Source organism: Mustelus asterias, chromosome 24 (genome assembly GCF_964213995.1).
Source record: "Mustelus asterias chromosome 24, sMusAst1.hap1.1, whole genome shotgun sequence".
Lineage (NCBI taxonomy): Eukaryota > Metazoa > Chordata > Chondrichthyes > Carcharhiniformes > Triakidae > Mustelus > Mustelus asterias.
Genome location: NC_135824.1, coordinates 41124495 through 41151152, shown reverse-complemented (window position 1 = coordinate 41151152; position 26658 = coordinate 41124495). Strand labels below are relative to the sequence as shown.

Sequence of the window (26658 nt, the reverse complement as noted above, 5' to 3'; positions counted from 1 at the left end):
TTTTCTTTTTTGGCAGCCTTTGTCCACAGTTGGCTGGGGAAGACTGCTAATGCATTGTGTTGGCTTGGCAGGAATGTTTATGCAATGAAAGAGATGCTATAATCTAGGGGGTTTGAGGTGTTAGTCTTCATTAGCTTTCAAATTGCTCAGAAGATTCCAGAACACAGCATATGATTTGTTGGAGCCATTTTATCAGCCCAACAATTTTGCAAAACAGAAAAGCAAACTTTATAAAGTTGTCAGGCTGACAAAAGACATATCGATATATGTTTCTTCCTGTCTCCTGGTCAGCAGAAGTTGAGATGCCAGATAGTAGCTGGATTAATTAACTGTGCAGTAAATCTGGACGGCTTGTTACTTTCCAAAGGTTGGTGGAATTGCGGATAGCGATGAAGACCGTCAGAGGATACACCAGGATATAGATCGGTTGGAGACTTGGGTGGAGAGATAGGAGATGGCGCTTAATCCGGACAAATTTGAGGTAATGCATTTTGGAACGTCTAATAAAGATGGAAAATATACAGTAAATGGCAGAACCCTTAAGAGTATTGATAGGCAGAGGGATCTGGGTGTCCAGGTACACGGGTCACAAAGTGGCAATGTTGGCGGAGAAGGTAGTCAAGAAGGCATATGGCATGCTTGTCTTCATCGGCCGGGACACTGAGTTTAAAAATTAGCAAGTCATGTTGCAGCTTTATCGAACCTTAGTTAGGCCGCACTTGGAATATAGTGTTCAATTCTGGTCGCCACACTACCAGAAGGATGTGGGGGCCTTGGACAGGGTACAGAAAAGATTTACCAGGATGTTGGCTGGTATGGAGGGCATTAGCTCTGAGGAGAGGTTGGGGAAACTTGGTTTGTTCTCACTGGAATGACAGGAGGTTGAGGGGCGACCTGATAGAAGTCTACAAGATTATGAGAGGCATGGACAGAATGAATAGTCAGAACTGGTCATCTATGTGAGGATCCACAAGAGATTGGTGAGATCCTAAATTAATACTTCTCATCAGTATTTACTGTTGAGAAAAGCGTGAATGTTAGGGAACTTGGGGACATAAATAGTGATGTCTTGAGGAGTGTCCATATTACAGAGAAGGAGATGCTGGAAGTCATAAAGTGCATCAAGGTAGATAAATCCCCGGGACCTGATGAAGTGTATCCCAGGACATTGTGGGAGACTAGGGAGGAAATTGCGGGTCCCCTAGCAGAGATATTTGAATCATCGATAGTCACAGCTGAGGTGCCTGAAGATTGGAGGGTGGCAAATGTTGTGCCTTTCTTTAAGAAGGGCTGCAGGGAAAAGCCTGGGAACCACAGGCCGGTGAGCCTCACATCTGTCATGGGTAAGTTGTGAGAAGGCATTTTGAGAGACAGGATCTACAGGCATTTGGAGACGCAAGGACTGTTTAGGGACAGTCAGCATGGCTTTGAGTGGAAAATCATGTCTCACAAATTTGACTGAGTTTTTTGAAGGGGTAACCAAGAAGGTAGATGAGGGCAGTGCAATTGATGTTGTCTACATGGACATTGTAAGAAGTTTAACAACACCAGGTTAAAGTCCAACAGGTTTATTTGGTAGCAAAAGCCACACAAGCTTTCGAGGCTCTAAGCCCAACCCCAGTCCAACGCCGGCATCTCCACATCATGACTACATGGACTTTAGCAAGGCCTTTGACAAGGTACCGCATTGTAGGTAGTTGCACAAGGTTAAATCTCATGGGATCCGGGGTGAGGTAGCTAAATAGATACAAAATTTGATGACAGAATGTGGAGATGCCGGCGTTGGACTGGGGTAAACACAGTAAGAAGTTTAACAACACCAGGTTAAAGTCCAACAGGTTTATTTGGTAGCAAAAGCCACACAAGCTTTCGGAGCTGCAAGCCCCTTCTTCAGGTGAGTGGGAATTCTGTTCACAAACAGAGCATATAAAGACACAAACTCAATTTACATGAATAATGGTTGGAATGCGAATACTTACAACTAACCAAGTCTTTAAGAGACAAAACAGCATGAGTGGAGAGAGCATCAAGACAGGCTAAAAAGATGTGTATTGTCTCCAGACAAGACAGCCAGTGAAACTCTGCGGGGGTTACAAATAGTGGGACATGAACCCAATATCCCGGTTGAGGCCGTCCTCGTGTGTGCGGAACTTGGCTATCAGTTTCTGCTCAGCGACTCTGCGCCGTCGTGTCGCGAAGGCCGCCTTGGAGAACGCTTACCCGAATATCAGAGGCCGAATGCCCTTGACCGCTGAAGTGCTCCCCAACAGGAAGAGAACAGTCTTGCCTGGTGATTGTCGAGCGGTGTTCATTCATCCGTTGTCGCAGCGTCTGCATAGTTTCCCCAATGTACCATGCCGGGTACATTGATTGCATAATCGGTTGCATTCTTGGACACACGCATCTCCATTAAGGACAGTCACCTCAGCACCTCACTGTACCGCAAGCCCACGGATAACCTCACGATGTTCCACTTCTCCAGCTTCCACCCTAAACACGTTAAAGAAGCCATCCCTATGGACAAGCCCTCCGTATACACAGGATCTGCTCGGATGAGGAGGATCGCAACAGACACCTCCAGACGCTGAAAGATGCCCTCATAAGAACAGGATATGGCGCTCGACTCATTGATCAACAGTTCCAACGCACCACAGCGAAAAACCGCACCGACCTCCTCAGAAGACAAACACGGGACACAGTGGACAGAGTACCCTTCGTTGTCCAGTACTTCCCCGGAGCGGAGAAGCTACAGCATCTCCTCCGGAGCCTTCAACATGTCATTGATGAAGACGAACATCTCGCCAAGGCCATCCCCACACCCCCTCTTCTTGCCTTCAAACAACCGCACAACCTCAAACAGACCATTGTCCGCAGCAAACTACCCAGCCTTCAGGAGAACAGTGACCATGACACCACACAACCCTGCCACAGCAACCGCTGCAAGATGTGCCGGATCATCGACACAGATTCCATCATCTCACGTGAGAACACCATCCACCAGGTACACGGTACATACTCATGCAACTCGGCCAACGTTGTCTACCTGATACGCTGCAAGAAAGGATGTCCCGAGGCATGGTACATTGGGGAAACTATGCAGACGCTGCGACAACGGATGAATGAACACCGCTCGACAATCACCAGGCAAGACTGTTCTCTTCCTGTTGGGGAGCACTTCAGCGGTCATGGGCATTCGGCCTCTGATATTCGGGTAAGCGTTCTCCAAGGCGGCCTTCGCGACACGACGGCGCAGAGTCGCTGAGCAGAAACTGATAGCCAAGTTCCGCACACACGAGGACGGCCTCAACCGGGATATTGGGTTCATGTCACACTATTTGTAACCCCCCACAGAGTTTCACTGGCTGTCTTGTCTGGAGACAATACACATCTTTTTAGCCTGTCTTGATGCTCTCTCCACTCATGCTGTTTTGTTTCTTAAAGACTTGATTAGTATTGTAAGTATTCGCATTCCAACCATTCTTCATGTAAATTGAGTTTGTGTCTTTATATGCTCTGTTTGTGAACAGAATTCCCACTCACCTGAAGAAGGGGCTTGCAGCTCCGAAAGCTTGTGTGGCTTTTGCTACCAAATAAACCTGTTGGACTTTAACCTGGTGTTGTTAAACTTCTTGATGACAGAAGCCAGAGGGTGGTTGTAGAGGGTCGTCTTTCAAACTGGAGGCCTGTGACCAGTGGTGTGCCTCAGGGATCGGTGCTGGGTCCACTGTTATTTGTCATTTATATTAATGATTTGGATGAGAATATAGGAGGCATGGTCAGTAAGTCTGCAGATGACACCAGGATTGGTGGCATAGTGGACAGTGAAGAAGGTTATCTAGGATTGCAATGGGATCTTGATCAATTGGGCCAGTGGGCTGATGAATGGGGATGGAGTTTAATTTAGATAAATGCGAGGTGATGCATTTTGGTAGATTGAACCAGGGCAGGACTTATCCAATTAATGGTAGGGCGTTGGGGAGTGTTATAGAACAAAGAGATCTCGGGGTACATGTTCAGAGTTCATTGAAAGTGGAGTCACAAGTGGACAGAGTGGTGAAGAAGGCATTCAGCATGCTTGGTTTCATTGGCCAGAACATTGAATACAGGAGTTGGGACATCTTGTTGAAGTTGGACAAAACATTGGTAAGGCCGCACTTGAAATACTGCGAACAGTTCTGGTCACTGTATTATAGAAAGGATATTATTAAACTAGAAAGAGTGCAGAAAAAATTTACTTGGATGTTACCAGCATTGATGGTTTGAGTTCGAAGGAGAGGCTGGATAGACTGGGACTTTTTCCTCTGCAGCGTAGGATGCTAAGGGGTGATCTTAAAAAGGTCAATGAGGGGCATAGATCAGCTAGATAGTCAATATCTTTTCTCAAAGGTAGGGCAGTCTAAAACTAGAGAGCATAGGTGAGAGGAGAGAAATACAAAAGTGTCCAGAGGGGCAGTTCTTTCACACAGAAGGTGGTGAGTGTCTGGAACAAGCTGCCCGAAGTAGTAGTAGAGGCGGGTACAATTTTGTCTTTTAAAAAACATTTAGACAGTTACATGGGTAAGGTGGGTATAGAGGGTTTTGGGCCAAATGCGGGCAATTGGGACTAGCTTAGGAGCTTAAAAAAAAAAGGGCAGCATGGACAAGTTGGGCCGTAAGGCCTGTTTCCATGCTGTAAACCTCTATGACTAATCTTTTTCCCAAGGTGGAAGAGTCAATTACTAGGGGGCATAGGTTTAAGGTGCGAGGGGCAAGGTTTAAAGGAGATATACAAGGCAAGTTTTTTTACACAGAGGATGGTGGGTGCCTGGAACTCGCTGCTGGGGGAAGGTAGTGGAAGCGGATATGATAGTGACTTTTAAGGGGTGTCTTGACGAATACCTGTGACTGCTGAAGTGTTCCCGACAGGAAGGGAACACTCCTGCCTGGTGATTGTCGAGCGGTGTCCATTCATCCATTGTCGTAGCATCTGCATGGTCTCGCCAATGTACCATGCCTCGGGACATTCTTTCCTGCAGCGTATCAGGTAGACAACGTTGGCCATCACGGGCGTTCAGCCTCTGATCTTCAGGTAAGCGTTCTCCAAGGCGGCCTTCACGACACACGACAGCGCAGAATCGCAGAGCAAAAACTGATAGCCAAGTTCCGCACATGAGGACAGCCTCAACCGGGATCTTGGGTTTATGTCACACTATCTGTAACCCCCACGATTTGCCTGGGCTTGCAAAATCTCACGAACTGTCCTGGCTGAAGACAATTCACACCTCTTTAACCTGCGCTTAACCCTCTCTCCACTCACATTGTCTGTACCTGTAAAGATTTGGTTACCTGTAAAGACTCGCATTCCAACCATTATCTTGTAAATTGAGTCTGTGTCTATGTATGCCCTGTTTGTGAACACAACTCCTCACTCACCTGAAGAAGGAGCGACACCACAAAAGCTTGTGCTGCCAAATAAACCTGTTGGACTTTAACCTGGTGTTGTGAGGCTTTTTACTGTGTTTACCCCAGTCCAACGCTGGCTATAGAACACAGGGGGTAGCAGTAGACGGATACTTTTCTGAATGGAAGGCTATGACTAGCGGTGTTCCACAGGGACCTGGGACTTTTGTTGTTTGTAGTATATATAAATAATTTGGAGGAAAATGTAGCTGGTCTGATTAATAAGTTCGCACATTACACAAAAAGTGGTGGAGTTGCGGATAGTGAAGAGGATTGTCAGAGGATACAGAAAGATATAGACCCGTTGGAGACTTGGGCAGAGAAAGGGCAGATGGACTTTAATCCAGACATGTGTGAGATAATGCATTTTGGAAGGTCCAATGCATGTAGGAATTATACAGTAAATGGTAGGGCCCTTAGGAGTATTGACAGGCAGAGAGATCTGGGCGTACATATCCACCGGTCACTGAAAGTGGCAACACAGGTGGATAAGGTAGCCAAGAAAGCATAAGGCATGCTTGCCTTCATCAGTTGGGGCATTGAGTATAACAATTGGCAGGTCATGCTGCAGCTGTACGGAACCTTTGTTAGGCCTCATTTAGAATATTGTGCACAATTCTGGTCACTACACTACCAGAAGGATATGGATGCTTTGGAGAGGATACAGAAGAGGTTTACCAGGATGTTGCCTGGTCTGGAGGATATTAGCTATGAGGAGGGGTTGGATAAACTTGGTTTGTTCTCACTGGAATAACGGAGGTTGCGGGGTGACTTGATAGAGGTTACAAGATTATGAGTGGCATGGACAGAGTGGATAGTCAGATGCTCTTTCATAGGATAGAAAAGTCAAATACTAGGGGACATAGGTTTAAAGTGCAGAGGAAAAAGTTTAGAGGAGATGTGCGAGGCAAGTTTTTTAAAAAAACACAGAGGGTGATGAATGTCTGGAATGCGCTGCCCAGGGAGGTGGTGGGAGCAGGTATGATAACACCATTTAAGGGGCAACTAGATGAATACATAAACAGGGTGGGAATGGAAGGATACAGACTCCGTAAGTGCATACGGTTTTAGTTTAAGCCGCCATCATGATCGGTGCAAGCTTAGAGGGCCGAAGAGCCTGCTCCTGTGCTGTACGTTTCTTTATTCTTTGTACAATGATATCTGGAAGGACTCATTAAGACTACCTGCAGACAGCATTCCAGGGTTATCATTGTTGTGAACTAAGTCAAGAGTGAATTTTTGATGGTAAATGTAATGCACCATGGGAACGTCTTGGAACAAAGTGGAGTGCTACCTTGGGAAGCAAAAATACACACCTTGGTCAATTTTCTCATTCCCAAAACAAATGTGCCAGTTTGAGCAAACGTTTGTCCCAAATCTTAGCATCCGGACCACTCCACTAACCAATTTACTAACGGAAACTGCCAATGTAGTATGGTTAGGCTTGTCAAAAGCCTTTTGAGAAATTAAAAGCCACCCTAACAAATGAACCCATCACAAACTTCAGTAAGTCTATTAGAGAAGTTATCAACACAAGCATTAAAGGGTAGACACAGTTCTACTCCAGGAAGATGACTCTGGAATTGCAAGTTCGCTTGGCTATTTCTCAAAGAAGCTAAACAGGTATCAGAAAAAGTATTCTGTAGTCGAGAATGAAGTATTAGGTCTTTTGTTAGCTCTCCAACATTCAGGGGTCGACGTTAGCAATAGGCATGAAGGACCCTAATATACACAGGCTCTAACCTTTTAAAGTTTTCTCGCAAAATTCAAAGTGATCAACACCAGATTGTTCTGATAGAGCTTACAACCTCTTAATTTAAAGATTGCACACATTGCTGAAAAGAATAATGTAATCGTTAAGGTACTAATCAGAATATATACCAGAAAGGGAATGCAACTAATAGGGAAAACTATATGTTTGCATGTTTTTTTCCTCATGCTTCACAAGGGAGACATGTCAAGCCCAGTACAGGCATGTCATGTTATAAACTTTCCATCAACATAGTATCAGGTCACCTAAGAATACCTAATTAAAGATGGACACAGGTAAGGGCACCTCACAACCAGTTGTGAAATTCACATGTCTCCTTGCTTAAGGATGCAGTAACACCTAAAGACTATCGGGTTTCCAGACAGCCTGACTCCATGTTTGATACTGGACAAAAGGGAAGATTGAAACACAGTAGCCACTTCACATGGTGTCACCAAACATTTTATCCAAACCAGACTGGTTAGGCCTAGAAGCTCTAACCCAGTGGTCACGTGACAAAATGGGTTTCAGGGACTGCACCCTTTATTACTTCAGTACACAGCAGATTCTTCAGAACCATCAATCATCAGCTATCTGAGAATCAGACTCAAACTAACTGCAAGACATCAAGCAACTAAAATACTTAACCTGTTTCAGTTTCAATATTCACCCAAAGATCAACCTCAGATATTCAGCTACAAGAAATGTCTACCGACTGTGAACCCTTTTCTCCACAAGACTCTCATTTCTACTTTAAATCATAAAATCATTCAAGAAATCACAGGAATCCAGAAATCACATTCAGGGATTAAATTAACTATAGTCTGTAAAAATACACCATCTACATGTGACTGCACGTGTAAGAGACCCCATGTGAGTAACGTTGCATTAATTTGGAGTGTAAGAAAATAAATAACCTTCATTTTAAACTCAAAGCTTGCTGCTGGATTATTTGATTGGGATACACATTACAAGCAATTGTGCCTGATGAGGTGGTGGAAGCAAATTCAACAGCAAAAATGGGAATATAATAAATATTTGAAAGATGACATTTTCAGAGCCATGGGGCTGAGGGGAAAAAAACAGGGGAATAGGATTAAGTGAATAATGCTTTCAAATAGCTGGTATGTGTACAATGGGCTGAATGGTTCCCTTCTGTGCTGTATAATTGAATGCATAAACTTAACAGATAATTACAAAGCATTACAGGAAATGCGAACAAGGTACAGATTATATGTGGAGGATGCAAACAGATTTAAGCCTGGCAAATTTAGAAGTATAAAGCACCATTATTTGAGACTGGGAAAGTAAACCATGAACGACAAAGACAAGTTTCGCTCATCAAACTTCACCACAAATGTGCAACTTCCAGTAATTGAGGGAATCTCAGTCTCTTGGACATAGAAAATCAAACAAACATATACTTACATCCATTATGGTTACAGGAACATCTTTGATCTTGTGAGGCTCTACATAGGAATTCTGGCAGTTAAGAGTGAGACGAGAGGCCAACTCACCCTGTCCTAAACTCTCCAGCTGTTTTACCACAGAAAAGAGAGATATCAGAGGAACTCATGAGATAGCAACATAAATTGAGGCTAAAGCACTTTAACCCCAGTTGATTGCTGCCATGTTATAAAATAATGTTACAATGCACAAGGTATTACGAGAGTCACTCATTTAGAATGACTCCATAAGTCAAGGGAAGGTATTGTGACACAGGGGGAGTGTTCCTGCCTCTGAGCCAGAGCTCCAGGTTTGAGTCCCACAAGGAAAGTGCCAATCTGGTTAAGCCATGTGATGGAAAGAATAATGAAGCTCCAGACTACAACGTGCATGGAAAAAGTGCATGTACACAGACCCATGTGAACTGTAACACACCACCAGTTTTTACTCATCAAATCAATTACATGGGAAAGGAGGTACAGCACTGGGTGATGCACTGGGTTTTGCAATAACTTCAATCATTACAAACTCTCGTGGGTCGAGGAAGAACTGGTGCCAAGGAGCGGTTAAACCCAAAACATTAGTGTTTCTGCTGGATGTCCTTTTCCTGTTTGTCTCTGAAGGGGGTAGAGTGCCTTGTAGGCTGAATGGCCTACTCCTGCTTCAAGTTTCTATGTAACTGAGGGTTTGTAGAACATAGAACAGTACAGCACAGAACAGGCCCTTCGGCCCATGATGTTGTGCCGAGCAAACATTTCTCGTTGATGGCACAATTTGACTATCAGATTCCAACAATTATCTTAACAAACTTTCTGAAATTGATTTTTACCGACCACTCTCACATCGTACTTATGATTTCCAACATTCAAAGAACAAACTTTAAATAAAAGAAAAAGTTGACGAAATCCTGGCAAATAACGAGCAGATTTAGCAACTAAAGTGGAAAGGGAAATGAACAAGGGCTACCCATGATCCCATCACCTCTGGTCTGATCGAGTAATATTAGGAAAATGCGCCCCATGGTATGTGTCATAGATTTAAAAATCATTAGGAATTGTCATCCAAGGGCTCTGGCTAATGAACACGGACTGAAATTCCACCCCTGGCAGTTGGTGGAATTTAAATTCAATTAATAAATCTGGAATATAAAGCTCATCTCAGTAATGGTGACCATGAAACTATGAATTGTTGTAAAAAACCCATTTGGTTCACAAATGTCCTTTAGGGAAGGAAATCTGCCAGCCCTACCTAGTCTGGCCTACATGTGACTCCAGACCCAGGGCAATGTGGTTGATTCTTATTTACCCTCTGAAATTTGTTTCAAGGGCAAATAGAGAGGGCAACAAGTGCTCACATCCTGTGAAAGAATAAACAAAACCAAGGATTTAGAGGAGGAATAAGTAGTGAGTATTTTACCCAGTTATCAGTTCCATAAATAATTTTGAAAGAGTTGTTGGACAGGTACTTGAAGATGAGTAATTTGGAGCACCAGTAAAAAGCAGGGCATGGGACTAAGCAGAAATGTCCTTTCAAAAGGCCAAGATGCACAAATTTAAGACTCTACGAATTGGATAGCCATTATGTTGTAGGTACACAAAATTCATAAAAGGATTTTCACAAAGAAATTGATCAGATAAGAAAAAAAGTTTTTCTGGTCCTGAGGGTTTCAAGGATAAGGATATTAACATTAAAAATTATATCAGGAGAAAAACTATTCAGGAGAAAAGTTAGGAAACATTTTTCAACCACATTTGGAATTATGTTTGCAGTTCTGGTCACCTCACTATAAGGAGGATGTGGAAGCATTGGCGAGAGTGCAAAGGAGATTTACCAGGATGCTGCCTGATTTGGAGGGTAGGTCTTATGAGGAAAGGTTGAGGGAGCTGGGGCTTTTCTCTTTAGAGCGGAGGAGGTCGAGAGGCGGCTTAATAGAGTTTATAAGATGAAGAAGGGGATAGATAGAGTGGACGTTCAGAGACTATTTTCTCGGGTGGATGTAGCTGTTACTAGGGGGCATAACTATAAGGTTCATGGTGGGAGATATAGAATCATAGAAACCCTACAGTGCAGAAGGAGGCCATTCGGCCCATCGAGTCTGCACCGACCACAATATAGGAGGGATGTCCGAGGTAGGTTCTTTACGCAGAGAGTGGTTGGGGTGTGGAATGGACTGCCTGCTGTGATAGTGAAGTCGGACACTTTAAGAACTTTCAAGCGGTTATTGGATAGGCACATGGAGCACACCAGAATGATAGGGAGTGGGATAGCTTGATCTTGGTTTCGGACAAAGCTCGGCACAACATCGAGGGCCGAAGGGCCTGTACTGTGCTATGTTCTATATAAACGTTAAAAGTAGTGCTCAGCTCCCTCCCACAAAAAGCAGTCATTTTAAATTTGATCTGAGAACAACAAATTATTGCTATCAAAAGGCATGAAAGTATGTGGAGCAAACCATGCTCTCTCAACGCCAGAAAAGGCTCAAGGGGCTGAATGGTCTATTGTTATTGCTAATGCATAGGTACAGGATTCCTTTACAGTAATTGACTTTGGACCTAGATCTTTTGGTGTGGGGAGTTGTTGGGCCTTTTGGGTTTGAACTGTCATTTGCTCAAATGTTTTGAGATGTGAGAAGTAGAGGTGTTCCCTAGGACATGACCAACTGGTGTCAACGTTATTTTCTTGATCTTCAGCCCTCCATGTTTGTTTTCAAGCTCTGTGGATTAGTTCGTGCAGGGTTCGGTGCTTAAATGATTCATGTTCTTAGGTCGGGTATGCCAGTATTTAGACAGTAAGCTTTGCTCAATTATTTGACTTACCCGGTCAACCATGAAATCGATTGCATCTGCCATTTTTGCATCCACAGGACCAGTTGTAAAGTTTCCAAGAACAATCTTCTTCAACATAAATCCAGGCATCAGCCAAAAGCTAAAAGAAAAATAATCATAAATGTGACCGAGTTGCACTGATAAAGAACACTGAAGAAAATCAACGCAATTATCTGTTTCTCATTCATTTCTTTGCGTTGTGAATTTCTTTTCAAATGGTGTGCAGATGGGAATATCAACGTGAAGTAACAAACTCAGGAAATTGGCCCCCAGATGTTTCCATAATTTATTAAATAGGCTGGGCAAAAAAGCAGGATTTAATTATTTTTTTAAACAGATTTCAGCTGTAAAAAACAACAAACATGATAAGGCATGATAAAGCTGATATGATTAATTTGTATTTGCTGTTAGCGAGCAGTGATTAGTCTGCTTGTCACTTCTTGCTATCAGCTCTCTGCCGGCTAGTAGTACAGCTCAAGTCATAGGCCGTGATTTTCCGGCCACATTGCGCTTGGCGTAGATCACACTAATCCAGGAAAATTGCGCATAGCCCCACAGGCAGGTTTTGCACCTGGCGCCAAACAGTTTGCGATCTTCCCAGTCCCTTTCTGCTGGCGCAAACCGCATCTCACCCAGAAAGGGCACAAGGCTGATCAGCACAAGATTGACTTGATTTCAGTCCCATTAGCGAGTTTGGCATGCGATAACCCCCCTTCCCAGAATGTTCCCACCCCCCAGCAGCAAGTCACACGGGCGCAAATCACTGGTCTCTTGAAATGTAGTCCAGGTGCCATGGATTGTGAGGGCGAGTGAGGTGGTGAGCACTGCTTAGCACCAACCTTCAGAGTGCAAAAGGGCAAGTCAGCTGCTGCCATGCTGCAGAGTGGTGTGGGGGGCCTTAAATGGTGCAGGGGCTTGACGCAGTTGGAGGTCCGCAGGTCAAGGCCCACCACTGCATTGGGGCTCGTGTGCTGAGTATTTCCACTGACTGCTGAGGGCCCCTTGCGGGATTGCCTATGATGCCAATTGCAAAGCCCTCTAATGTTGCACCAGCTACACTGCTCTCCACGTGCTTGAAAGGCTCTGTAGTTTATTTTTGACATTCCATCCCAGGCCCTACTGATAGTTACTAGCACCAGATCTGGCAGCTGTTGCCTCAATCAAAGGAGCTTGTCCAGCACTCTAATTGCATGGAGGTTAGGAGGGTTGTTTCTTCTGTCTGAACTGCATGCCGTTCCTAGAGGCTAGTTTGCACCAGGTCCAGATGGGTACACTCAGAAATCATACTACAAGTTCCTCAATTAGGGCCTTCTCACAGCCACCCTTATTGTCCACACGAGCATCACAGAACTCAGCCCAATCTGCCACATGCTGCTGCCAAAGGCCAGGAATGCCACGGGTCCGTATCTGGGCAGAAGGGACTCCCACGACTGAAATGTGCCAGCCCAAGTGGCTGGCTGTATGTCACTCGGAGAGAACAGGTGGGACAGACATCCTGCAGGCGGGAAAGGGGGGGGGGGGCTAACATCTGACTCCCTATCGGGCTACAAGTCACTATAGGTCCTATTCCTTCACATCTCATCCTTTTACTCTTCACATATTTATAGAACGCCTTAGGGTTCTCCTTAATCTTATCTGCCAAGGCCTTCTCGTGACCCCTTCTGGCTCTCCTAATTTCTTTCTTAAGTCCCTTCCTACAAGCCGTATACTCATCTAGATCCCTATCTTCGCCAAGCTCTCTGAACCTTTTGTACGCTTTCCTTTTCTTTCTCACTAGGTTCAGCGCAGCCTTCGTGCACCACGGTTCCTGTAACCTCCCTGTCTCATCGGAACGTTGTCATGCAGAACTCCAGACAAACATTCCTTGAAAATCTGCCACCTTACTTCAGTACTTTTCCTCGAGAATGCCTCCTTCCATTCTTCTGAATTCTTCTGAACTCCGGCAAAAACAATTCTATCTTGGCAATTTCTCCTCGTACATCAGTCCCGCCATCGACGGAATCAGCCTGGTAAACCTTCGCTGCACTCCCTCGAGAGCAAGAACATCCTTCCTCAGGAAAGGAGAGCAAAACTGCACAGAATATTCTAGGAGTGGCCTCAACAGGTCCCTGTATGATTGCAACAACACGTCCCTGCTCCTGTACTCGAAACCTCTCGCAATGAAGGCCAACATGCCGTTTGCCTTCTTTACTGCCTACTACACCTTTGGTCTGTCCGCATTCAGGACCCAGACCTTCCTGTCATTTGCCATTTCAACACACCATCCTGCTCTCATGCCCACTTGTCCATTCTAGGCTTGTTGTAATGTTCCAGTCAACCCAGCGCAAGCTGGAGGAACAACACCCGATCTTCCTGTTGGGCACTTTACAGCCTTCCAGACTGAACATTGAGTTCAACAACTTCAGAGCATGAATTCTCTCCTTCACCTCCACTCTGTTTCTATTTATTTTACTTGATTTCATTTATTTTATTTCTTTTCTTTTCATTTTATCTTATTTATTTATTTTTATTAATTTATGTATTAGTATCATAATTTTTAAATTTTCATTTCATCTATCAATTTTAAATCTCACTATCCATCTTGATCCTCTCCCTTGACCACCATGCCCCCGCGCCCCCCCTGCCCCGGGCCATCTGCTACCTGTCTCAGGTTGCCCTTTGACACTCTGTTTACCTTGTTCTGCCACTTACACATTCTGATCTCTTAATGGACGCTATCTTTCTCAGCCATGATCACCACCATTTACATCGTCTTTGTCTTTTTGTCTGTGACATCTTGTCAATTAGCAGCCCCCACACTTGCAGTATAAATCTCATCCCATTTTCTAATCTTCAGCTCTGACAGAGGGTCATCCAGATTCAAACCATTAGCTCTATTCTCTCTCCACAGACATTTGAGACCTGCTGAGATTTTCCAGCAATTTTTTTTTTAGTCACACTGATTATGTGGGTAAAGTTCTGAGCTGCTCTCCAATATAATATGATTTGTTCCTCTCTCTGCTTTCAGTGGTCCTATGGTGTCACCATGTGGGAGATTGCGACCCGCGGTCAAACTCCATATCCAGGTGTGGAAAACAGTGAAATTTATGACTATCTCCGACAAGGCAACAGACTCAAGCAGCCCCCAGACTGTCTGGATGCATTGTAAGATATTTCCAGCTTCTCCTTATGAATTCATTTTTTGATGAGTCTGGGTTTTCCTCAAATTTGGATTTTCTGAAGCCTGATTAAGTGGTTCTTTCTATTTTATTTTTGATCGTTGTTTTTCTTGAACTGGTGTATCTCTGAAGTGATGAAAGCTTCCTGCAGATTTTTTAGTTTCTTCGTCAGATTAACGTTTGGCTACATGAAGTGTTTAACAATTCCAAAAATGTTGGGAGTTTTAACCTAATTGTTACCTTGAGATATTGAGGATTAGAATGGCTGGTTCAACAATCAGTTTGATCTTATTCTTCATTGAAGTCAATAGAGAGTGAGGGTATTACTGTCAACCTAAATCTTGTCCCTCAGGATCTTCTCCCTCAACTTACCAACCACTGAGGTTAGACTCACCGGTCGGTAATTTCCTGGGCTATCCCTATTCCCCTTCTTGAAAATAGGAACCACATCCGCAATCCTCCAGCACCTCCCCCGTCTCCATCGACGACGCAAAGATCATTGCCAGAGGCTCTGCAATCTCTTCCCTCGTCTCCCACAGTAACCTGGGGTACATCCCATCCGGACCCGGCGACTTATCTATCTTGATGCCATTCAAAGATTCCAGCACAACCTCTTTGTTAAAGTCCACATACTCAATCTTTTCAGTCCACCGCAAGCCCACAGTACATCCACCCAGGTCCTTCTCCTCTGTGAAAACCGAGGCAAAATACTCATTATGCACCTCTGCCATTTCTACTGGTTCCGTACAGATTTTCCCACCTTCACCTTTTATAGGCCCTATTCCTTCACATCTCATCCTTTTACTCTTCACATATTTATAGAACGCCTTACAGTTTTCCTTAATTCTACTTGCCAAGGCCTTCTCGTGACCCCTTCTGGCTCTCCTAATTTCCTTCTTTAGTCCCTTCCTACAAGCCGTATACTCATCTAGATCCCTATCTTTGCCAAGCTCTCTGAACCTTTTGTACGCTTTCCTTTTCTTCTCAACTAGGTCCCGCACAGCTTTCGTGCACCACGGTTCCTTTAACCTACCAACTCCTCCCTGTCTGCTCGGAACGTTGTCCTGTAGAACTCTAGACAGACATTCCTTGAAAAACTGCCACCTCTCTTCAGTACATTTCCCCGAGAATACCTCCTTCCAATTTACTCCTCTAATTTGCTGCCTTATGTCTTCATATTTCCCCATACTCCATATAAACGCTTTCCTAGCTTGCCTGATCCTCTCTTTTTCCAATGCAAGCATAAAGGAGATAGAGTTATGATCGCTATCCTCAAGATGCTCTCCCACTGAGCGATCTGACACCTGTCCAGGTTCATTGGCCAGTATCAGATCAAATACAGCCTCTCCTCTTGTAGGCTTGTCCACATGCTGTGTCAGGAAACCCTCCTGAACACACCTATCCTCCCCATCCAATCCCCTTACGCTAGGGATATTCCAATCTATGTTTGGGAAATTAAAGTCTCCCATCACAACAACTCTGCTATTATTGCAACTCTCCAGGATCTGTTTCCCTATCTGCTCCTCCACCTCCCTGTTACTATTTTCTGCACTCTTTCTAGTTTAATAATATCCTTTCTATAATAGGGTGACCAGAGCTGTACACTGTACAGACACAGTAAGTGTGGCCTTACCAATGTCTTGTACAACTTCAATAGGACATCCCAACTCCTGTATTCAATGTTCTGACCAATGAAACCAAGCATGCCGAATAGCTTCCTCACAATGCCCCCTGTACATGAGGCATCCACGCAATGGCTGTGAAACCCTGCAGGCGGGCTTCCTGATGGGCCTGGTCCAGGTTACATTTGATGTACTGCCCAGCCCGGGCACACAGGGCTTCTGTGACCTGCTTGACACAGGTTTGCACAGCTGATTGGGAGATGCCACATACATCTCCGCTCGGGGTCTGGAAGGAGCCAGTTGCATAAAAGTTCAGAGCAGCCGTCAATTTGACAGCCACAGAGAGTGGGTGCCGCCCCCTGCCTCTAGGTGCCAGGTCCTGCAACATGTTGCACAGATGTTGCACTGTCTCCTTTCGGAGGTGGAGACATCGGCGGCACACGGTATCCGACATCTGTTCAAATGCGCTGAATGCCCAGGTGCGTTGAATCGGATATCTCAGAGGTCTTCAAGGACCACCCCAGACTGCTGGGATGGACTCATGGGGGACAACAGCTACCCTCTGGCTGAAGACAGCAGTGCAGAGGCCTGAGACCGAGGCAGACACCCGCTACAATGAAGCCAACGCCGCCACCCAATCTGTTATTGAGTGGTGCACTGACATGCTCAAGATGTGGTTCTGTGAGCTGGATCGCTCTGGCGGTGCTCTTTAGTAAAATCCCCAGAAGGTCTCCTCCACATCGTGGAGGACGGCTTTGTCCTCCAGAATCTTGCACAACAGCAAGGCAATGTTCTGGAGGAGGAGGGGGGCACCATGCGCATCCCTCTGGGGAGGTGGAGGACCAGGAAGGAGTGGAGGAAGAGCCCGAGGGGGACCCGAAATTGGAGGACAGGCTATATCAAGGCTTGAGCATGCCAGGAGGACCAGGAAGACCCTGATTACCACCAGATGTTCCAATTAGGAGGTTTGGTGTCCGGCACTCCAGCCACCCCACCACCTCACAGAAACTTACAGAATATCGAAAGGCCTGGATAGAGTGGACGTGGGGAAGATTCTTCCATTAGTCGGAGAGACTAGGATCTGAGGGCACAGCCTCAGAGTAAAGGGATGACCCTTTGGAAATGAGGAGGAATTTCTTCAGCCACCATCTCCTCTGTACCTACTCCCCAGCACTTAAACCTGTGTCCTCTCGTAGCAGCCATTTCAGCCCTGGGAAAAAGCCTCCGAGAATCCACCCGATCTATACCTCTCAACATCTTGTACACCTCTATCAGGTCACCTCTCATCCTTCGTCTCTCCAAGGAGAAAAGACCGAGCTCCCTCAGCCTATCCTCATAAGGCATGCCAACCAATCCAGGCAACATCCTTGTAAATCTTCTCTGCACCCTTTCAATCATTTCCATATCCCTCCTGTAATGAGGCGACCAGAACTGAGCACAGTACTCCAAGTGAATATAGGAACCACATCCGCAATCCTCCAATCCTCCGGAACCTCTCCCGTCTCCATCGACGACGCAAAGATCATCGCCAGAGGCTCTGCAATCTCTGCCCTCGCCTCCCACAGTAACCTGGGGTACATCCCATCCGGTCCCGGTGACTTATCTATCTTGATGCTAGTCAAAATTTCCAACACATCCTCTTTCTTAATGTCCACATACTCAATCTTTTCAGTCCGCCTCAATCCTGTAGTACAACCACCCAGGTCTTTTTCCGCCGTGAATACCGAGGTAAAATATTCATTCAGCACCTCTGCTATTTCTTCCGGTTCTGTACAGACTTTGATTGGTAAGGGGTTCAAAAGTTATGAGGAAAAGGCAGAAGAATGGGGTTGAGAAACATATCAACCATGATCGAATGGCAGAGCTGATTTGATGGGCCCTTTGGCCTAATTCTGTTCTTATATCTTATGGTCAATGTCCACCATCCTCCAGAATAGTGCTTCCCCCTTCGAGTCTCCTTGACACCACACCATGGTGATGATCGTGGGTTGGCTGTGTCAGCGAGTGACTTCTCAAGTCAGGAGCGTGATGTCAACTCACTGTGAGGCAAACTGTGATGCTGCTTTGGTGCTGCCTCTAGGGCGGCACAGTGGTCAGCACGACTGCCTCACAGCACCAGGGACCTGGGTTCAATTCCAGCCTTGGGTGTCTGTCTGTGTGGAGTTTGCACATTCTCCTCGTGTCTACGTGGGTTTCCTCCAATAGCCCCAGTTTCCTCCCACAGTCCAAGGATGTGCAGGTTAAGTGGACTGGCCATGCTAAGTTGCCCCTTAGTATCTCAACATTTGTAAGTTCGGGGGTTTAGCAGGGCAAATATGTGGGACTACAGAGAAAGGGCCCCGGTGAGATGCAGGGGATTTTCACAGTAACTTTATTGTAGTGTTAATGTAAGCCTATTGTGACATTAATAAGAAACTGTCAGAAAATTGGAGCAGACTTGATGGGCCGAATAGCCTCCTTCTGCAATGTAGGGATTCTATGATATATTCAATGATATTCAAATCTGACTCCTGCCTGTCTTCTAACCACAGACATCGGGTTCATTTCTAACTGAGGGTCAGGGGCAACACTGTTTGGCCCAATGTTCGGGGAGGGGGGGAGCCTAGCATTCAGTGAGTGATGAGGCTGTCCCAAGATGACTGTCACCATGGGCCTTCATGGCTCTCACTATTGGGATTGCTTGTGGGGCCAGTAGGAAATTCTGAGTACTGATGTGTAGATACACTTCCTGTAGAAAACGGGACAAAGGAGGAATTGGATTTGAGGTGTAATATTTTTTAATGCTGATTATTTACATTACCAATTACCCTATTCCTAACTACGGCGACTGCCTTCACCTGTGCCCTCTCGGTGCTTCTAAATCTTCTTAATCTTGCGTGGCCTAGCACAACATCTAGATGGCTTTCCAGGATACACATCAGAGGTGGAAGCGGCCTGCTGTCTTCCACATTCAGTAATGCCTTAGGTGGGCATCCTCTGAAGGGCTGGGACCTGGAAAGTCCTGGTTGACTGTCGCTAATGTAGCATGCCACCCTGTTCAACCCACTGCCCTTTAGAAGGAAGGGGGATTCAGAAGGTCTGGAGACTGCAAGAACTCTCCTGGGCGTAAGGCCTGGGATGGCCTCCAGCACTTCCTCCTCCCTCTGGGTGCTCAGGGGCCAGGACACCCCATGGGATGGAAAGGCAGTTGGAGTGAGCTCCAGAAGTCTGTGTAACCTGGCACTGTAAGAGTTTTAACAACACCAGGTTAAAGTCCAACAGGTTTATTTGGTAGCAAATACCCTTAGCTTTCGGAGCGCTGCTCCTTCGTCAGATGGAGTGGAAATCTTACTGTGTTTACCCCAGTCCAACGCCGGCATCTCCACATCATAACCTGGCACTGCCAGACCTGGAGGCCCAACATTGTTTACACCATGGTGTAAGAGGCCTCAACAATGGACCTCTGCATCTGGGCCAAGTTCTGAAGCCCCTTGGTAATTGCCCTGTGACTGGGCCATGCTCTCGAAGCCCGCAGCCATGACTTTGTGTCTGGAGCATGCTCGCGAGGCCCTAAGCCATGGTCCTCAGAGACCCAACCATGCCTTGGACCCTGCTACCCATGGCTACAATTTCCTACCCCAGGCTTTTCACTGCGGTCACTACCCTGCCAGTGCTGGGTGCCACACAATGCCAGCACCATCTCCTGCATCTGAAAGCTTTGGGGTTCCCCCAAGCAGCCTTGCAGTTGCTGGAATGGTGCTGATACCCCCTCCTGCAGTTCCTGGCTGTGCCAGCAGTTTTGGCAGAACTTTTTCCAACAGATCAGCATCTGGATGAGGGCCAGCTATTTCCTGGGATTCAGCAGACCTCTGCCTGTCCAATACCGTGGACATTCCCACCTCCTCCTGATGTGCATCAGCAGCTATATGGTGCTCACCAGATAGTGACCTTGAAGCCTGTCTGCTAATTCCACCCAAGGTGTGTCTTTGCACTGGTGAATGGTGCAGGTAATGCCTGGTGAATTCTTCCCTTGGTGCTTTCCACCGAGGTATTGGCAGGGGTTGCTAACTCCTGATAGCCTGGCCTCATCAGGTGTTGATCTTGCAGACAAGAAACATGGTTCAGTGCCAGGGACGGGCAAGTGGCTGGGCAGCCTGGAGCTCACTTGAAACAGGTCATCTGGATGAAGGTTCTGTGGATCCTTACTTCTGTGGCCAACCTCACAGGAACTTGCAGCTCTCTCATGTGGCTCCCAAAATCTCCATTGCTCTCTCCTCATAGGCTGCGAGGGGGCGCAACTTGAAGTCCTTCACCAGTCTTCTCCCTTTCTCTTTTACTCGCAGCTATCTTCCCAAGGCCGCGGGGTCTCAGAGTGAATTGATGGGGCACCATGGTGGCACAGTGGTCAATCTCAGCGCCAGGGACCCAGGTTATACTGCGGCCAAGGTCACTGTTTGTGTGGAGTCTGCACATTCTCCCCATGTGGGTGGGTTTCCTCCCACAGTCCAAAGATGCGCAGGTTAGGTTGATTGGCCATTCTAAGATTGACCCTAATGTCAGGGGATTAGCAGGGTAAATGTGTGGGATTATGGGAATAGGGCCTGGGTGGGATAGTGGTCAGTATGGAACCGATGGGCTGAATGGCCTCCTCTGTACTGTAGGGATTCTATGACTCTATAATGTGGACATTCCAGGTGTGACAGGCAGGACTGATGCCAGGACCTGACAGATGTGACTTACCCTTACAGCTCGAATGAGGTCATTCATTACTTGCGGCATTAGATGGCATTCCTCAGTGTCACTAACTGCTGCAGCCGCAGCATCCCAGGTTACATCTACTTAAGAGTCAGAGAGTCATAGAGGTTTACAGCATGGAAACAGGCCCTTTGGCCCAACTTGTCCATGCTACCCCTTTTTAAAAAACCCCTAAACTAGTCCCAATTGCCCGCATTTGGCCCATATCCCTCTATACCCATCTTACCCATGTAACTGTCTAAATGCTTTTTAAAAGACAAAATTGTACCCGCCTCTACTACTACCTCTGGCAGCTTGTTCCAGACACTCACCACTTTCTGCGTGAAAAAATAGCCCTTCTGGACACTTTTGTATCTCTCTCCTCTCACCTCAAACCTATGCCCTTTAGACTCCCCACCTTTGGGAAAAGATATTGACTATCTCGCTGATCTATGCCCCTCATTATTTTATAAACCTCTATAAGATCACCCCTCAACCTTCTACGCTCCAGAGAAAAAAGTCCCAGTCTATCCAGCTTCTCCTTATAACTCAAACCTGTGTTTGTTCTAGTGGAGCAGCTCGAGTGGTGTTTTCAGGAGAGGAGAGCGAGTGGGTAAGAGGTGTTTTCAAATTACTCTATTTTCGGAGTGTTTTTTTTTTCCTCGCAGGCAGCTGGGACGGTAAAACCGGAAGTAGGCCCCAGTGACACCTGGGAAGTTTTTTTTTCCTTTGAAAAGCAGGCAGCACTATCCAGTGGGCAGCGTTGTGAGCGGGCAGGGGAGTGAGCAGGTAGCAGAGTGAAGACTGTAGGGCTTTGGCTCAACGGGCTTAGGTGGAAACGGGCGAGACAGGGTAGGTTTAGTTCTTAGTTTTTCCTGTGTTATTTGAAGAAAGGGGGAATTATGCGTGAGAGCCAGTTTGCTGTTCTCGGTGTCGGATGTGGGAGGTCCTGGAGTCAGCTAGCCTCCCGGACATCCATATCTGCGCCAGGTGCGTCGAGCTGCAGCTCCTAAGGGACCGCGTTAGGGAACTGGAACTGCAGCTCAATGACCTTCGTCTGGTCAGGGAGAATGAGGAGGTGATAGAGAGGAGTTACAGGCAGGTGGTCACACCGGGGCCACGGGAGGCAGACAAGTGGGTCATGGTTAGATAGGGGAAGGGGAAAGGTCAGGTACGAGAGAGTACCCCGGTGGCTGTGCCCCTTAACAATAAGTACTCCTGTTTGAGCTGTTGGGGGGGGACAGTGGCCGTGCCTCCGGCGTAGAGTCCGGCCCTGTAGCTCAGAAGGGTACGGAAAGGAGGAGGAAGGCAGTAGGGAAAGGAGGAGGAAGGCAGTAGGGAAAGGAGGAGGAAGGCAGTAGGGAAAGGAGGAGGAAGGCAGTAGGGAAAGGAGGAGGAAGGCAGTAGTGATAGGGGACTCTATAGTGAGGGGGTGGAACAGGCGATTCTGTGGACGCAGACAAGAAACTCGGATGGTAGTTTGCCTCCCTGGTGCCAGGATCCGGGATAGAACATAGAAAAAATACAGCATAAACAGGCCCTTCGGCCCACAAGTTGCACTGGTCATGTCCCTACCTACCTCGGCTTATACGTAGGCTTACCTATAACCCTCAATCCTATTAAATCCCATGTACTCATCCAGAAGTCTCTTAAAAGACCCTATCGAGTTTGCTTCCACCACCATTGATGGCAGCCGATTCCACTCACCCACCACCCTCTGTGAAAAACTTACCCCTGACATCGGCTTATGATGAAAGTGAGGAGGTGTGGGATAGAGGAAAGTTGGCCGATTGGATAGGTAACTGTCTATCTGATCGAAGACAGAGGGTGGTGGTGGATGGAAAATTTTCAGACTGGAGGCAGGTTGCTAGCGGAGTGCCACAGGGATCAGTGCTTGGTCCTCTGCTATTTGTGATTTTTATCAATGACTTAGAGGAGGAGGCTGAAGGGTGGATCAGTAAATTTGCTGATGACACCAAGATTGGTGGAGTCGTGGATGAGGTGGAGGGCTGTTGTAGGCTGCAAAGAGACATAGATAGGATGCAAAGCTGGGCTGAAAAATGGCAAATGGAGTTTAACCCTGATAAATGTGAGGTGATTCATTTTGGTAGGACTAATTTAAATGTGGATTACAGGGTCAAAGGTAGGGTTCTGAAGACTGTGGAGGAACAGAGAGATCTTGGGGTCCATATCCACAGATCTCTAAAGGTTGCCACTCAAGTGGATAGAGCTGTGAAGAAGGCCTATAGTGTGTTAGCTTTTATTAACAGGGGGTTGGAGTTTAAGAGCCGTGGGGTTATGCTGCAACTGTACAGGACCTTGGTGAGACCACATTTGGAATATTGTGTGCAGTTCTGGTCACCTCACTATAAGAAGGATGTGGCAGCGCTGGAAAGAGTGCAGAGGAGCTTTATCAGGATGCTGCCTGGTTTGGAGGGTAGGTCTTATGAGGAAAGGTTGAGGGAGCTAGGGCTGTTCTCTCTGGAGTGGAGGAGGCTGAGGGGAGACTTAATAGAGGTTTATAAAATGATGAAGAGGATAGATAGAGTGAACGTTCAAAGACTATTTCCTCGGGTGGATGGAGCTATTACAAGGGGGCATAACTATAGGGTTCGTGGTGGGAGATATAGGAAGGATATCAGAGGTAGGTTCTTTACGCAGAGAGTGGGTGGGGTGTGGAATGGACTGCCTGCAGTGATAGTGGAGTCAGACACTTTAGGAACATTTAAGTGGTTATTGGATAGGCACATGGAGCACACCAGGATGATAGGGAGTAGGATAGCTTGATCTTGGTTTCAGATAAAGCTCGGCACAACATCGTGGGCCGAAGGGCCTGTTCTGTGCTACACTAGAACCATAGAAAGTTACAGCGCAGAAACAGGCCTTTTGGCCCTTCTTGTCTGTGCCGAACCATTTTATGCCTAGTCCCACTGACCTGCACGTGGACCATATCCCTCCACACCCCTCTCATCCATGAACCCGTCCAAGTTTTTCTTAAATGTTAAAAGCATTTACCACTTTATCCGGCAGCTCATTCCACACTCCCACCACTCTCTGCGTGAAGAAGCCCCCCCCTAATATTCCCTTTAAACTTTTCTCCTTTCACCCTTAACCCATGCCCTCTGGTTTTTTTCTCCCCTCGCCTCAGCAGAAAAAGCCAGCTTGCATTCACTCTATCTATACCCATCAAAATCTTATACACCTCTATCAAATCTCCCCTCAATCTTCTACGCTCCAGGGAATAAAGTCCCAACCTATTCAATCTCTCTCTGTAACTCAGCTTCTCAAGTCCCGGCAACATCCTTGTGAACCTTCTCTGCACTCTTTCAATCTTATTTACATCCTTCCTGTAACTAGGTGACCAAAACTGTACACAATACTCCAAACTCGGCCTCACCAATGCCTTATATAACCTTACCATAACACTCCAACTTTTATACTCGATACTCCGATTTATAAAGGCCAATGTACCAAAGGCACTCTTTACGACCCTATCCACCTGTGACGTCACTCTTAGGGAATTCTGTACCTGTATTCCCAGATCCCTCTGTTCAACTGCACTCTTCAGAGTCCTACCATTTACCCTGTACGTTCTTCTTTGGTTTGTTCTTCCAAAGTGCAATATCTCACACTTGTCTGCGTTAAATTCCAGTTGCCATTTTTCAGCCCATTTTTCTAGTTGGTCCAAATCCCTCTGCAAGCTTTGAAAACCTTCCTCACTGTCCACTACACCTCCAATCTTTGTATCATCAGCAAACTTGCTGATCCAATTTACCACATTATCATCCAGATCATTGATATAGATGACAAACAACAATGGACCCAACACCGATCCCTGCGGCACACCACGAGTCACAGGTCTCCACTCAGAGAAGCAATCCTCCACAACCACTCTCTGGCTTCTTCCATTGAGCCAGTGTCTTATCCAATTTACTACCTCCCCATGTATACCCAGCGACTGAACCTTCCTAACTAACCTCCCATGAGGGACCTTGTCAAAGGCCTTGCTGAAATCCAGGTAGACAACATCCACCACCTTCCCTTCATCCACTTTCCTGGTAACCTCCTCGAAAAACTCTAATAGATTGGTCAAACATGACCTACCACGCACAAAGCCATGTTGACTCTCCCTAATAAGTCCCTGTCTATCCAAATATTTGTAGATCCTATCCCTTATCACACCTTCCAATAACTTGCCCACCACCGACGTCAAACTTACTGGCCGATAATTTCCCGGATTTCTTTTGGAACCTTTTTTAAACAATGGAACAACATGAGCCACCCTCCAATCATCCAGCACCTCCCCCGTGAATACTGACATTTTAAATATGTCTGCCAGGGCCCCTGCAAGTTCAACACTAGCTTCCCTCAAGGTCCGTGGGAATACCCTGTCCGGTCCTGGGGATTTATCCACTCTGATTTGCCTCAAGACAGCGAGCACCTCCTCCCCTTTAATCTGTAAAGGTTCCATGGCCTCCCTACCAGTTTGCCCTATTTCCGTAGACTCCATGCCCGTTTCCTCAGTAAATACGGATGCAAAAAAACCATTTAGTATCTCCCCCATCTCTTTTGGTTCCATACACAGTCTACCACTCTGGTCTTTTCCGAGCTCCCTCAGCCTATCCTCATAAGGCATGCCACTCAATCCAGGCAACATCCTTGTAAATCTCCTCTGCAGCCTTTCAATCTTTTCCACATCCTTCCTGGAATGAGGTGACCACTACTGTTCTATGTTCCTCTGTACCTACTCCCCAGCACCTTAAACCTCTGTTCTCTCGTAGCAGCCATTTCAACCTGGGAAAAAGCCTCCGAGAATCAACCCGATCTATACCTCTCAACATCTTGTACACCTCTACCAGGTCACCTCTCATCCTTCGTCTCTCCAAGGAGAAAAGACCGAGCTCCTCAACCTATCCTCATAAGGCATGCCAACCAATCCAGGCAACATCCTTGTAAATCTTCTCTGCACCCATTCAATCATTTCCACATCCCTCCTGTAATGAGGCGACCAGAACTGAGCACAGTACTCCAAGTGGGATCTGACGAGGGTCTTATAAAGCGGCATCATTATCTCCCGACTCCTAAACTCAATCCCTCGATTGATAAAGGCCAGCACACCATACGCCTTCTCAACCACCTCCTCTACCTGCAAGGCCGATTTAAGAGTCCGATGGACCCGGACCCTAAGGTCCTTCTGATCCTCTACACTGCTAAGAGTCTTACCCTTGATATTATACTCCTCCATCCCATTTGGCCTGCCAAAATGGACCACTACACATTTATCCGGGTTGAAGTCCATCTGCTACTTCTCCGCCCAGTCTTGCATCCTATCTATGTCATGCTGCAGCCTCTGACATCCCTCCAACCTATACACAACACCACCAACCTTCGTGTCATCGGCAAACTTACCAACCCATCCCTCCACTTCATCATCCAGGTCATTTCTGAAAATGACAAACAGCAACGGTCCCAGAACAGATCCCTGGGGCACTCTACTGGTGACCGACCTCCATTCAGAAAAAGACCCATCTGCAACCACTCTCTGCCTTCTGCAGGCAAGCCAGTTCTGGATCCACAAGCAACAGCCCCTTGGATCCCATGCCCTCTCACTTTCTCGAGAAGTCTTGCATGGGGGACCTTATCAAACGCCTTGCTGAAGTCCATGTAAAACACATCTACCGCTTTTCCTTGTCAATGTGTTTAGT

General features: G+C 46.4%; 1 protein-coding gene across 3 annotated transcripts in view; it reads right to left on the bottom strand.

Moving 5' to 3' along the window:
* Positions 1–26658, bottom strand: part of spg21 (SPG21 abhydrolase domain containing, maspardin) — a 137042-nt gene that overhangs the window by 26322 nt on the left and 84062 nt on the right. For all 3 annotated transcript variants that reach the window (XM_078241603.1, XM_078241605.1, XM_078241606.1), the window contains 2 exons: positions 11452–11560; positions 8618–8725 (listed from right to left, as the gene is read on the bottom strand). In XM_078241603.1, the coding sequence (XP_078097729.1) occupies positions 8618–8725; positions 11452–11560 (217 nt within the window). The remainder of the gene's footprint in view (positions 1–8617; positions 8726–11451; positions 11561–26658) is intronic.